Consider the following 14,797-nt stretch of genomic DNA (forward strand, 5'->3'; position numbering starts at 1 on the left):
CGACGAGATGGAAGCTGGGTCACGTTTTACAACCTAGCCTCAAAAGTCACCTAATGCCACTTCCGCTGTTCTCTATCGGTCAAGGCAGTATCAGCCAGCCAGACTGAAGGGGAGCAGGCATACACCCCACCTTTTGATGGGAGAGTGGCAAGGTCATATTATAGGAGAGCACGTGGGATAGGAGACATGGTTGGTTGCAGCCCTCTCTGGAAGATACGTCTGCCAGAGGCGAACAGCCTGGCCCACCATTCCCAACCCCACCCACCCCTTGTTCAGTCCAAGTCATCAGACTTGACTGATCTTCCTTCTACCTTCTCACTTAATCCCCCTTGCAGGGTGCAGGAGATCCAGAGGTAAACCAGAACTGGTCCCACACCCAGAAGCTCATTGCATGAGAGTAAGGGGAGTGGGGCCATGGAACCTGTGAGGGGTAGAGGCTGCCCCATGGGAAGACCTGTGGGGCACGGAGAAAGCACCAACCCCAGCACAGAGCGGAGAAGACCCCCTATGGGAGGGGCGGCCTGAGCTGAATTTTGAAGGAAGAAGTATTAGTTATCTGTTGCTGTGTTAGAAATTACCCTCAAACCTAGTGGCTTGAAACAACAAACATTTATTATCCACGGTGTCTATGGACCATCAGTTCAGGAACAGCTTAGTTGGGTAGTCGTGGGTAGTAGTGGCTTCCAGCTCAATGTCTCATGAGGCTGCAGTTAAGATGTCAGCCGAGGCTGCAGTCATCTGAAGGTCTGCCGATGACTTCGGGAGCCATTCCCAAGGTGGTTCCTCCACACATGGATCTCTCCATAGGACAGCTTGGGTTTCCCTATGACATGGCTGCTGACTTGCCACAGAGGAAGTGATCCCAGAGAGAGACTAAGGAGGACGCCACAATGCCTCATATGATCTAATCTCAGAAATCATACACTGTTGCTTCCAGTGTATTCCACTCAAGAGAGGAGAATTAAACTCTGTAAGCTCTACTTCTTGACAGGAGGAATATCAAAGAATTTGTGAGAATACTTAAAACTACCACAGAAGACTGTACAAATGATCAAAATAATAATCCTGTTTGAACACTCGCTATATGCCAAGTACTCTACATTGCATTAATGTATTTAATCTTCACAACAACCCTCTGGGTAGGTAATAAAAAATTATTAACTCCATTTTATAGATGGGGAAACTGAGGAACAGAGGGGCTAAGTGACTTCTCTACGGTTGCACGGCCTGTAAAGTGGTAAAGATAAGATTCAAATCCAAGCAATCTGACTGTAGTCCCATGCTCTTAAAAGCTCCCAGCATACACACACACCCCTGATCCCCTCCCCCCCACCACCACCTGGGCCTGGCCTAAAAGGGACACAGGGGGAAAAAATACCTTTTGGCAGTTGAGTTCCACACCTTGGCTGTCTGGGATGGTTTCTGGGTAATTTGCTTCCAATGGAGGACTTCCCCTCAATAAGAACAGAGACTAGAGGCAGAGGTGTGTGGAGGGACCTGCACCGCCCTGTCAAAGCTGTGGACCCCTAAGGATCTGAAAAATGGGGGCCCAACCGCTCTTTCTGCCTCCTCAGTGGGGGCCACACTAGAGCCTAGTCCCTGTGGCCCCACCCCTGTACTGCCCAGGGCATCCACATCTACCCACAGAAGTGCCCCCCAGCCATGATTCTGCACCAATTCCCCCTGCGCCCCCACATTTTCTCAGGGCACCCCCTACTTCCACACCCTTACCCCCACGTCCGTTTCCCCACCCAGAGCCCCCACATCTGCTCCGCCCATCACAGCTGGGTCTTGTGTCCCCCACTTCTGTGCCTCTCACGTCCAGGCCCAGCCCAGCACCCCCTAACCCCTGGCACGCCCCCCCTCACACCCGGTGTCTGACAGCCGGACAGCGGGATCTGCACAGCAAGTGAAATTCCCGTCGGATCGATAAAGCCGAAGCGCTGGCGGCGACGGGTCGATGGTTTTATCTGTCTCGGCCCCGCCGCGCCCGGCGCGCTGACAGTCCGACCGGCCGGCAAAGGCGTTCAAGGGCAGCCGCGCCCGCCGCCCCCTCCCCTCCCCTCTCCCGCCCTCCCCTCCCTGCGGCCGCTGCGCCCACCGGACTGAAGGCTGGACCGGCAGCCGCCGCCCTCGTGATTTATCTGGATTTTTAATTGGAAAAAATTTGCGAATTAATTGATTTCAGGAACTTGCCAATTAACATTGTAATTGGGTGCGTGATAAATTCCCAAGGAGCGTGTCAGCTCCCTCCGGGCTGAGGGCGCCGCAGAGCCCGGGTAGCTCGCGCGCGGGGAGGGCCCCAGCCTTGGCTGCCCTTGCCCCGCCCCTGCCCGCTGTCCGGGAGGCAGGAGGAGAGCAGCGGAAGTTGGGAAAAGATGTGGCACCTGGGCTCCTGAGACTCCTCCCTCCTCTGTCCCTGCACCGGCTCCCTGAGCCGGATGGGACCTTTGACCAGCCATTTCACAGATGGGGAAACTGAGTCCTGCAGGAGGGCAGAGCTTGGGTGCGCCTTGGCGTCCCCCATCAACGACATGTGGCCAGAGCCTTCCTCCCCAGCTCTCCAATCCTCTCCTTTCCCTTCCACTTCATGTTCCCTTCTCCCTGCTCCCCTCCCTTCTTCTCTTTCATCCAACTTTCCCCTTCCTTCTCTTACCCCGCCTTTGCCTCTGCTCTCCCACCCCTCCCACAGCTTAGCTGGGAGTCTGTGGATGCTGCTGCAGGGTGCCTGTCCATCACTTGGGACGCCTCCCTCCGTCCCTGCCACATGGCTGCTCCCCCAGAAGGTCTTCAGGATGGGCCTGGTGTTGTGCCTTCTGCCTCCCTTTGCCCAACAGCACCGAGCAGCAACTTCCCCCCAACCCCCGCCCCCCCCCCCCCCCCCCCGCAGGCTGCTATTTCAGACACAGCTGAGGACTCACACAGAGAAGCAGGGACCTCCCGGCTCCCCAACTAGGGCTGACTGGTTTTTACAGACACGGGCAGACATGCATACATGACATACAGACACCCGTACACCCCCACATTCCAGCACACATCGATACGCTCTCTCTCACACACACACACACACACACACACACACACACACACACTCGTTCCCACAGGTCCATGGGCACTCAGACACCTACAGGAAGAAGAGTCAGAACTCCTGTTGGCAAAGCACTTCTACTTTTCAAAGTATTTTTACATTCAAGATCCGAGGCTGTGTCCACACACCCTCCTTCAGCCCGGCCTCCCCTTTCTCAGTCCTGCACAGGAGCGCAAACAGACCCCAGGACTCCGCTACTTAGAACATGGAGGGCAAAGTTAGATTAAGGACAGACTGTAGGGGGCTTTCAGGCCTGGAGGGTTGTCCTAGATGCACTGGGGAGTCAGAATATTGGTTAGCCGCAAGAAACTTGACCAGATTGCGAAAGTGTAGGAAAATCACTCTGCAGGCCAGTGTGGAGCATGAATTGGGGGTAGAAGCTAGGAGGCAAATGAGGAGGGTGGGCAGGGTCTGAGGGACAGATGATGAGCTGACCCACTGACCTGGGACAATGGCAGTGGCTGTGGAAACAGAGAAGTGGGAATGATGAGAGACTGGTGGAGGAAGAGAATTTAGGTGATTACTCACAGGGTACTTACTAGGAAGAGCTTTCTGACCTGGCTGACCAGAAGGGTGATGATGGCAGAGAAGCAAATTTCTGAGGAAAGGAGGAGACAATGAGGGTTGTGGGCATGCTAAGCCTAAGATGTCTCTGAGATGGTGATGGGGTAGAGACTGGATGTGTGCAGACGGACAGGCAGCAACATACAGGGGAGCTGAAGATTGGAGGGTGGTGGGAAGTGGCCCCCAGACTTCTCTGTGGCCCTCAGGCAGGAGTTTCCACCCAGAGAAAGGAAAGAGCAGTAGACATGGAGAGATGGCACAGAGCTGCAACTGAGGTGTGGCTTGGTGAGGCCTGAGCCTGGAGACCTTTCCTGGGAGGCTTCCAAAGCCACTTTGAGATCTGGCCTCTAGGACGGGAAGCCAGCTCTCTGGTCAGTGCTTTGAAAGTGCTGAAAGGAGCCACAGGGAGGCTGGGTGACTCTAGAGAGGCGGGGTATGGAGATGGCAGTGCCCCCACCCCCACTTAAGCCTTATTTAAGGCCGGCCTCGGTGTTTGGTTGGGTAATGAACTAGATAAACAATTCCCCAAATAGATTAAAACGAAGTGTAACTTACAAAGGCGGCTGGTGATGATGGTTTATTCCCCGGGCAGCACACCATTTCTTTATTTCCAAGGATAATTCAGTGTAAATCACCTTAATTAAAAGTGTCAGCCCAGCCCATGAATATTGTACTTAGGAACGCGTTTCCTGGGTCCCAGTTATAATTTAAAACCCATGGATCACTAGGCAGCGAGTGACTGAGAAGGGAGGAAATCGTTGGGGGCGGGCTGTGGAAACAGGGAGGGACGGAAGGCAGAGGAGCCGGTAAGCTGGGCAGAGCCAGTCCGCCTGTAGCTCCGAGGCTAGGACCTCCCCTTTCGGTGGCAGACTTTTCACCAGACTCCTGTCCCTGGGGGACCAAGCACCATAGGAGGTAATCAGGTTGTTGCCAGAAGGGTAGGGTGGGGTGGGGGCACTTGTTCAGAGAGAGGGAAGGAGACTGAGGCAGGATCAGTCCAACTTAAGGGGAGGGGAAGAGTATTGGCAAAGGGAGAGGTTGGACATTCTCACCCTAGATGTCCTCATTTCTAATCACCAGCAGAGTAAACTAAAGCCCAGAGTCAGTGCCATGTTCCCAAAGTAGACAGAGAAAAAGAACTCCAAGCTCTGTCCTCTAGCCTAACCCCTGAGTATCTTCGGGAAGCTGTGTGAGCCATGGAAAAGCAGCACTTTGGACTCGGTCCGACAGGAACCCAAATCCCTGAACCCTACATGGACTGTGTGAACACAGAGGTGTCACTTAACCTCTGTTAGTAAACTTTGTAAAGTTTTTGTGAAGATTAAATTGAGAACACATATAAAATACCTGGCCCATACCCGCTAGACCTGTCCCACGCAGTTGGCGCACAATCATTGCTCACTCTTTCCTTTTCGGTCCCAACCTGATCCTGCTCAGACAAAGCTCAGACCTCAGGCCAGGGGTTCCGTGAGAACAGTGTTACACAGTAGCTGCCTTATTTCTGTACCTGTCCAGACACAGGTGCAACGGGATGTCGGTCCTTGTTGACTGAGCGAAGGAAGGCTCAAAGCCACGAAGTCACCAACTCGTTGCCCCTCAGGAGCAGCTCAGTTTCCTCTCTGTATCCCCGTTGCCTAGATCAGGGCCTGGCAGGGAGCAGGAATACAGGGACTGTTCAGGAACCAAATGGAACTGAGTGGAACCTGGTCAGGCTGTCCTTCCCAGGCTGGGATGCCCACACCGTGTGATCACCCAGACGGACGGCTCTGTGTTTACACGCACGCGGCCACTGAGCCACGTGGCCTCTGCACTGATGCGTGTGTCTGTGTGGGGGTGTGTCCCCACGTGTCCGCATGTGTGGGTGTGTGAGGATCTGGGTGCATGTCCGTGCATGTGGGTGTCTGCACGTCTGCACGTATTTCTGTGGATGCTGGTGCCTGAGCAGCTCTTCACCCACGTCTGGGTGACTGTTGTGAATGGGTCTTTATTCACAACATGTTGAGCCTCTGGGGGTGACCACATGGGTCTGAGTGGCTGTTGACAGAATTACAGACAGTGGATATGTGTGTATTTGCCTTTATAACAGGGTTTCTCAACCTCAGCACTATTGACATTTGGGGCCAGATGATTCTTCGTTTCAAGGGGCTGTCCCATACATTGTAGGATGGTTACTATCCTCTATCCACCAGACGCCAGTAGCAAACTCCCTGCCCCCAGAGATGACAATCAGAAAGGTCTCCAGACATTGCCAAACGTCCCCTGGGGGACCACGAGGACTTACCTGAATCTGCCTAAGCCTTTGCTCACAGGGTGTGTCTATATCCCACCCTGTGGGTGTTCCCTGGGGGCCCCACGCATTCTGCCTTGGGTGTGTGTCTGTGTGTCTTTTGTGCCTTACAGACGGCTCTGTGGGTGTTCTCTACCTGCGTAGCTTGTAGGTATCTGTGCAGGGACATGCATGTATGTGTGTGTGTGTGTGTGTGTGTGTGTGTGTGTGTGTGTGTGAGTGCACGTGCATGAATGTGTGAGCACAGATGTGGTGAGCACAGTGGGGGCAGCAGGGAGGGAGGGACAGGAACAGGGATATTAATGTTTCTGAAGTGGATCTGATTTGATACGTCTTGTTCCATTGTCAGCATCTGTTTAGCAGGGATTTGTAATACTTTGTGGCTCTGGATCACTCATGCTTAGCGCGGGATGTGGCCTTGCATACCAATTTTGTTATTAAACACAGTCCTCGCCTCCCCCACAGCCCATCCATCACCTCCCGCCCCCCCGCCCCCGCCTGCTCTGAGCCGCCCACCATATTTCAGGGCCCAGCTCCCGCCCGCCTGCCGCGCCCGATGCCGGAGGGCCTGGGGCTGACAAATTGAATCAGGGGGAGATCATTCCTGGCCTAACGCAGTTTGCAGCGTGTTGGAGGGAGAATTGACAAGAGCCATGTCAGCTCCATCACCCCAATCCCATAGGAGCTAAGAGCAGGCTGGGGACAGGAGGTGGAGGGAAGGGGGCATCCAGCACATGCAGAATCCTCAGGGCTGATACCAGGAGTCAGGTAAAGCCCCTTTCCTCAGATTCAGGAGGGAGCCTAACAGGCCTAGTGTCTATGCTCCCCTCCCAGGGGCCAGCTCTTGCCACTGGTCCCCGATGGAGGCTCAGCTAGTCAGGGTCAGCTGGGGTTGAATGGCCTTGGTAGAGCTTGGCTGCACGGGGCTCGGCTAAGCTAGCTGTGCCTTCTCTTTTGGGGTCTTCTTGCTATTCTTCTCTTGCATGCCCTGGGCAGCAAGTGGGATGGTCACCCTGTTTTCTTCTTTCTTGGCAGCAAGAATCCCCTTCTGAAGGATGCCATGGCTCCAGGCACCCCCAAGGTAGGTGGACAACTGTGTGTTTCGCTCCTACCCATCCTAACCTAAGCCTACCCATAACTAATTCCTCTTGAGGAAAAGGAGCTCTTCCTGGATCCCCAACTGTCTCCAGGGTTTGATTGTCAGCCTGAGGCCGAGGGCTGCCCTGTGTGCTTGAGTGTGTGTGTGTGCGTGCGCGCACGCACGCATGTGTATGTAGTCTGAGTGTAAGCCAGGGTATGTTCATCTGACTTCTTCCTCTTCCAGTCAGGACAGGGGTCAAAGCTAAGAATGACCTGGGGGCATAGGGGACTCAGCCACTAAGACTCAGAGGAGGAAGTTGAGCTGTTGCAGGTAAAGAAAAATACAGAAGTGCAGGTCGAGACAGAGAGTGCACAGGCCTTCGAAGCCAGGCCATGGTGTATGTGTGTGTGTGCACGTGTGTGTATGTGTGTGTACTTTGTCCGGAGCGCAGCAGGGAGCCAGGGAGGGTGCTGGGCTCATCTGGGGAGTCAGTCTGCCCCCTCTAATCAGAAACTATGGGAGAGAGGTTTGAGAGCATCAGACGGAGAAAGGAAAAATGAAGGGCAAGTAGCTCGCACGAAGGAGGGGCCAGAGAAGACTTAGCACAATGACAGGATTTGTACCAAGAACTCCCATAAGTGGCCCTAGAGGCGGATGGTACTGCTTCCTCAAAGGTACTGATTCTGAGGGAGTGGGGACCTGGGGGAAGAACTAGACCCTACTCACTGAGTGTCCCTCCCTCACCCTCAGTAAGGCACCATCCTTTCTTAAGAGTCCTCAAAATGACTCGTAAAGGCAGGAATCCCTGGCCCTTTTTATAGGGAGTGAGGAGTGCGTGTTAAAGCTTCAGAAATGGATGAAATCAGTCAGGAGGAGTGCACAGAGAAATTAGAGCAAAAGCCAAGAACAGACTCTGGGGCCCCCTGCATTGGGGGGTCAAGATAAGATACGGGCACCAGGAAAGGGGCAGAGGAGGAACAGTCACAAGTTAGGAGGGGCCCAGGAGAGCCTGGTACCCCAGACTCCTAGGGGAAAAAAGTTCCAAAACGTACGGGGTGGTCAGCAGTCGAAGAGAGGAAGTCTGGAGAAGGGGGCCATTGCATTGAGAAGCCTTAAAGGCACTGGTGACACCTGAGAGGGTAGTTTGGAGAAAAGGAGCTGGAGCAATAAGACGACCCCCAAGCGTTGGCCCAGCTCCCCCGGAGGCCTTAGAAGGGGTGGGAGTGGATTTTGCACTTTCATTCAGGAAATCACTCAACACAGAAAGTTGGACAGAGGCGGGGCAGGGACAGATGTAGGCCCTGTCCAAGGAAGCAAAGCCCTCCAGCCCTAAAGAGAAAAGGTGGGGGTTGCCACGCAGCCACGGACCATGCAGGTGGGGAGCCCCGCTCGTGGAGGTTGGACCCGCCTGTAGCATTCAGTGGTCATGCTCAAGGAAGGTAGGCCGACCGCGGCCACCCGACGCCTGACGCCGGAGCGTGGCTGTCAGGGCTAGGCACCGGACCCCAGTGAGGCCTGTGCTCTAAGGACAAACAGATGCCATCCACGTCCATACCTGGCCCCGCACAGACGCAGATGCGTATACAACTGAGGTCAGAAGACTCACACAGGAAGTCTCAAAACACGTGTGGATCCTGCCACCACTGACACAGGCATGTTGATAATCGGACTCAGAGGCGAGGACCCGGGCTCGCCCACTTCCAGATTCATGCTCATGCCCCCAAAGCTGACCATTTCAGGGTTTATGCCCTGCCTGTGGCTGAGGCTTTAGGGAAGCGGGCCATGGGCGGAAGAGGCGTGAGGTAGAAGGTTCAAGCCAGAGACTGAGAGGACGGGGGAGAAGGAGGGAGGGAGGAGGAGGAGAGGGCAAGGGGGCCTTAGACAAGATTGATGGCCTCATTGCCATTAAGAAAAAAATTAGCCGGTGGCGGCTATCATATTAAAGGGTGAAGAAGCCGTGAATTATTTTCTTAAAGATCTTATCGCTTACAATGATAATTTTACCTTCCAAAAGGCCACTTTTAATGAGGCGAAGAGCCAGGCAAAAAGTCATGATTTAATGCCGGGATTTTTTTTTCAAAACACATTTTACTGCTTTTTGGTCCATGTTTAAAAAGCGCCAGTGACCTTTTTTTATTCTGCTTGCCCCAGGTGTAATGCTGGGGCCTCTCAGGGCTTCTAACCTAGAGAGAATGAGAGAGAGAGAACGCATACAAGAGCGAGCTTTCTCGGGGGGGGGGGGGACAGGGACCCCCACATTGTTCCCCCCCCCCCAGCATCCTCCCTGGGACCAGAGAAGGAGAAGGACATCGCCTGAAAGCCCACCTCAGCCTGCACTGGGTCTGGCTGGGCGAAGAAAGGGCTCCAAGTTGCAGGCCCTGCCCAGGCTCTTTCCTCCGCCAGCTCTTCGGGACAGGCTGAGTCAGGGAGCCCTGCCAGGCCAGCAGCTGCCCTCCCCTCCCATGGCCCTTGCCTGAGGATGTGCAGCTTGGCCACCGCATGCGGGTCACATCCTAAGGCTCGGTCGGAGATGAAGGATAAATGGCTGCTCCATCTTTCCCAAATTGCTTTCTTTGGGCTGTCACTGGCGATTTGGCATGGTTTCTAGGCTGGGGAGGCCTCCTAGGGAATTGTATGCTTCCGGCTCCGAGCTGTGCAGGCTGGAGAGGGTGGGGGAAGGAAGTAGGGATTGCTTTCAGGCCTCCAGGCCCCCCGTTTGCAGCTGAACAGGCCTTGGCAAAAGCCGGCTGAACGTGCCATGTGGTATTTAGAATTGTGGCGCTCGCACACAATGTAAAGCAGACAGTTTATTAATCTAAACTGCAGGCGCATGTAGGAGAGGCCGCACAGGACTGACGTGGGGGGGTGAGTTCTGCTGGGGTTCTTGCTGGGGTCACTGCCGCAGCGCGAGGATAAATGGACCCAGCGTACATCCCTAGCTGCATGCGGGAAACTCATACACACTATTTAATTTACTGTCTCCGTAGCAGGGCTGCCGTCAGCCTGTATTAGGGGCCGGCAGGGCAGCAGCTATGTGGCTTTACCCCCAACCCTTCAGGGGGGGTCCCTGCTTGCTAAGGGAGAACAAAGCATGTATAATCTCAGCCCACTGGGAGTGGGCAGGGAGTCATGCCCCACTGGGGCAGAGATTACCTGGAGTCTGGGAGGTTCGGACCCTTTTGGAGGTCTCTACCCTTTCCTAGAATCAAGTCACACCCTCGTCTCCCACAGCCACACCCCTGGGGCCCTAACACCTGCCTGCCTTCAGAGTCTCAAGAGTGGCTGAGACTACCCCTCTGCCTTCCCCTCTGCCCCTCTCCCCGGAGCTCCATTGGACTAGGGACTCAAGGGGACTGACTGACTGCAGGTCTCCTTTGGCCTGAGGCGACATGTTCTTTTTCTCCTTCCAGTCCCTCCTGTTGTCTGCTTCCATCAAGAGAGAAGGAGAGTCTCCAACAGCGTCACCACACTCCTCCGCCACTGACGACCTGCACCACTCAGACAGATACCAGGTGAGCGGGGGGTGGGTGAGCGCCAGAAGGAAGCTCACGTGGATGAGAGCTCAGAGGGCCTGCCTGGGGTTAACGCCTCCCCTCCTTGAGACTGTATTTGGTTCCCTCTGCGTCCAGTGCCCCTAACTGAACCTACAAGGCACAGGTGTCAGGGAATGGGCCTTCAACAGATGGGTTTTAAAGAGTGATGCCAAGGTCACCTGGGTTCTGGTGGGCTCTGAGCACGTCTGAAGCGTCCCGTTCATCAAGACGTATCCTATGTGGTTTCGTTTCATGAGGGACTCAGAGACATAGCCCCAAATCCCCTGAAGACTTCAGACTTCAAAACCAGGATCCCTTGAGCAAATAACTATTCAATCCTGCCAAACCTTGGTATCAGACCCAGAGAGAGGCAGGCAGGCATTGCTTGTGAGTGCCTTCGGCAAACAGGAAGGGAGTAATCACACAGTCCCAAAGATCACAGCAAGAGGGGGCCTGAGGGTAACATCCTAGCTCTATATGGATCTCCTTTGTGATAGGAAAGAGAAAGAACCCCCCCAGAAGCATCTGTCTGAAGAGAGACAGAGTCCTGCCCTTGGGAGCCCCAGTCAGATGGAAGAAAACGGGGCCCTGTTCCAAGAAACATTTGTCTAAATGGCATTAGGGCTTCTCAGGGAGCCCCGGTGTGAAAGGAGAAAACAGCTCTGACTCAGAGCCCTGATCTGATGTGGAAAGACAAGGCAGCAGGGACCTATAATCCCAGATAGAGGGCCTGGGCCACTGCTGGCACACAGGAAGCCTTTGTTGGAATTAAGAGATGTTCTCCTTGGGCCCCCTTTCCTCCCAACTAATACAGCCTGGCATCAAGGTACAGGGCTTAGGGAAGGGAGTGGACACCAACCTCCATGGGCATCTCCTGTGCTGGGTGTCTCTATATGGGACTCAAACTGCATAGCCCAAAGTGCTAGCCCTGGGGAAGGATCCCCACTCGCATAAACCTCAGTTGAGAAAGGCAGCCCAGTCCAGCCCCTGGGAAACATTGCTCTCACCCAGACAACCCTAGTGTAAAGTGGAGAAATGACCCAACCCCAGGGAATTCTGGTCTGCTGGGAGACAAGGCTCTGTACCAGAGAGTCCACTCCAAAGGGATGGACGGAGCCCTGCCCTTACGGGGCATCCCACCACCTTCTCTACTTTGGTCACAGCATTCAGCCTCAGTACCTGCCGAACTAGGAAAAGAACTACCACCGGGCAAAGGCACAGCACCGAGGTCTTCTGTGGTTTAAGTTCAACTAGTATTTCCAGCTGCCATTCCTGCTACTGCCCTCCATGGAATTAATGCCAACCACTCCCTCCCTGATTGTGCCATTCCATTCTTGCCTGCACACTTTTACATATGCTATTTCTTCTAGTGGGACGATTTTACCCCACCCCTTCACATTTCTATTTATCCTTCAATATCCTGCCCCAATACCATCTCCTCCAGGAAGCCTTTCTGGATTAGCTATCTCTTCTCATGACCCCTGTATGTCCCTATGATTGCCCTTACCATACTATATTGTGATCACCTGTTTAGCTGTTTCCATTATTTACTGATGTATAAAAAGCCAACTCAAAACTTAGTGGCTTAACGCAATGTATTATTTCTCATGGTTTTTTTTTTTTTCAGTTGACTGGGCCTTTCCTCATTCATGCAGCTCATTCAGCTGGAGGATTGACTAGGCTGGAAAGCCTCACATTCTGGGAGACCAGGATGCCTTGGTTGTCTTCCATGTGGCCTCTTATCCTCCAGTAGGTTAGATCAGCTTCCTTACTTGGCAGCGTTGCACCAAAAGGGCGGAGCCAAAACTGCAAACCCTCCTGAGGCCTAGACTCTGGAACTCACACATCAACTTGGCAAAACAAGTCACAAAGCTAACCCATAATCAAGGGATGAGGAAATACAGCTCTTGACAGAAGGAGCTGCAAAGAGTTGTGGCCATATTTAATCTATGGCAATGGATTGAGCATGACTGTTTAACTAGACTGGGAGTTCCTCCAAGGCAAGGATCTTGTCTCATCCTTCTTTACTCCCTTCCTGTACTCAAACATGCTCAGCCCAGTGTCCTTGCCTTCAAGGTGTTAGATTTGCAATTAAATAATTATAGCCCAGTGTTTTAAGTGCTGTGACAGTTAGAAATAAGTTTCTGGGACAGCACAGTGTAAAGAGGGGCAAATCAGAGCAAGCTTCACGGAAGAGCTAACAAGGGTGTCAGAGGAGAAGTAGGAGTTCACTTTGGTGGACAAAGAAGGAGGTCTGCCATTTCAAGGCAACCAGGTGTGCAAAGGGCATAGAGGTGTAATAACACAGAATGATGTATGTGGGGGCGCGCTAGCAGTTCAGTTTTGTTAGCACATAAAATACAAAGGGAATTGGTAGTAGGTGATGCTGAAAACACCCCAGGGACTAGCTGGGTATCCCATCCTCTGATCTTTACACAACGCCTGGCACGTACTGGCTGGTCAATTATGTTGGAGTTTTTTGTTTTTTGTTTTTTAAATCATCAGACTAGGTCTTGAAAGCAGGAGGTATTGGTTTCTGGTTTGGATTCCCATTCACTTAGCCCCTGCTGGGTTACCTAACCCCCCCCTTAAACACAACCTCATTTTACCCTCATAGCAAGTGTGCAGGCTAGGACTCGTTGCCCCCAATTTATTGCTAAGGAAACAGGCCTAGAGAGGGGATGTGACTTTTTTGGGAACACATAAATGAGTAACAGAGTCAGAACTTGAACTGGAATCTCTCTGGCCCTGAATCCTTGACTGTTTCCCAGCCCTGCACTGGTCTCAGGGGATTCCCTCAGAAATACCCTTCTCCCCTTTCCACTGATACCTCCCGCATGCTAGACCCTGTGCTAGGTGACTGGATAGAGATGACCCCACCCCCAGTAGAAGGGACACACATGTAAATTATCACAATATACAAGATCAGAGGGAAGCCAAGGGATGGTGAAAAGTCAGAGGAGGCAACTAACCCAACCTTTGGGGAAAAGTGAAGCCTTCCACAGTCCTGAAGGGTGAACAACCGTTAACCAAGCAGCAAATATGGAGGCTTGGAGGATAATCTAGTCCAGAGTCCAGAGCATGGAGTGCTCAAAGAACTACAGTTAGCCCTGCAAAGGTAGTGTCAAGATGGCAAAGGGAGAGAGCAAAAGTGGTAAAAGAGTCTGAAGAAAGGTCACATAAGGCCTGTATGCCATGCCGCAGATCTCCTAGGTGGAGAACCATTGAAGGATTTAAAGAAGTGGAGGGGGGGAGGGAGACAGGGTCAATTTTGTACAATACAAATATCACGTTGTGCGTAGTCTGAAGGATGGGTCGCAGGGAGAGAAACTGAAGACCAGAAGGCCAGATAAGCGACAAATTTTGAGAGCTCCCAAGACCATGATCTAGAGCAGTGACATCCAGGACACTGAAGAAACATGCTATGCCAAGCGCTATGCAGGGCCCTGGGTTCACCCATCCGCCTCACACATGGCCCCAACCCTGGAGTGGGCACTCCACCGTAAAACTTTTATGAGTTACAACGAAGACAGAGATGGAAGTACTTTAACGGGAGGAAAGATATTTTTGCTTAGGCCTGGAAAGATGAGTAAGAGATACACAGAAGTGGAGATGAGAACATTTAAGAGACCTTTAAAGATAGACTCTCCGGCATCTAAAGTTGGACTGAGTGTGAGGAATGACGGAGGGTGGGGCCAACGATACCTCTCACGTTTCCGGTGTGGGCACACCTGAGTGGATGGTGGTATCCACTTCCGAACCGAGCACGCAGGAGGAAAGCGGCCCTTTGGGGGGATGTCGACTTTCGAGTTGGCCGCGTTGGCGGGAGGTGCCTGCGAAACCTCCAGGGGCTGTCCGACAGAGAGCTGAAATGGGAATCCTCTAACAGCGGGACTACAAAAAGGCTACGGGCTGGGGGAGGGACAGTTTGGGACATTCGGTGGAATCGCCCAGAGGCGACCCGCAATCCACACGCTTCCTCCCCACCAAACCGTTCCCCGCGCGGGAGACGGGGGCCAGGGTCCGGACTGAGGCTCTGGGGCGGAAGGGGGCTGGCAGGGGGCGTGGAGCGGGGTGGGAGCACCAGGCGGCCGCTAAAACTCGGGCGGGTTGGCTTTGCGGACGGCGGGAGGGACCCCAGGGCGGCCCCAGCCGGTTACTACCGGAGTAGGAGCAGCTGTTTCCTGGTCCTGGTCCGGCCGCCCCCCCTCCCCAATCGTGAACTTTCACCCCGGCGCGCGACG

The 14,797-nt window shown here is 53.6% G+C and overlaps 1 protein-coding gene and 1 long non-coding RNA gene across 3 annotated transcripts in view; one reads left to right on the top strand and one right to left on the bottom strand.

Annotated features, from left to right (window-relative positions):
• Nucleotides 1-14,797, top strand: part of RNF220 (ring finger protein 220) — a 213,065-nt gene that overhangs the window by 179,016 nt on the left and 19,252 nt on the right. For both annotated transcript variants that reach the window (XM_045799722.2, XM_045799723.2), the window contains exons 3-4: nt 6,975-7,020; nt 10,431-10,532. In XM_045799722.2, the coding sequence (XP_045655678.1) occupies nt 6,975-7,020; nt 10,431-10,532 (148 nt within the window). The remainder of the gene's footprint in view (nt 1-6,974; nt 7,021-10,430; nt 10,533-14,797) is intronic.
• Nucleotides 591-14,733, bottom strand: LOC123793786 (uncharacterized). Its single transcript, XR_006780071.2, has 4 exons — nt 14,259-14,733; nt 5,160-5,298; nt 1,379-1,534; nt 591-1,227 (listed from the first exon to the last, which is right to left on the bottom strand). It is a non-coding gene; the product is annotated as an uncharacterized LOC123793786 (long non-coding RNA).

The sequence above is a fragment of the Ursus americanus genome, chromosome 12 (assembly GCF_024610735.1).
Source record: "Ursus americanus isolate L20-20 chromosome 12, mUrsAme1.1.p, whole genome shotgun sequence".
Taxonomy (NCBI): Eukaryota; Metazoa; Chordata; class Mammalia; order Carnivora; family Ursidae; genus Ursus; species Ursus americanus.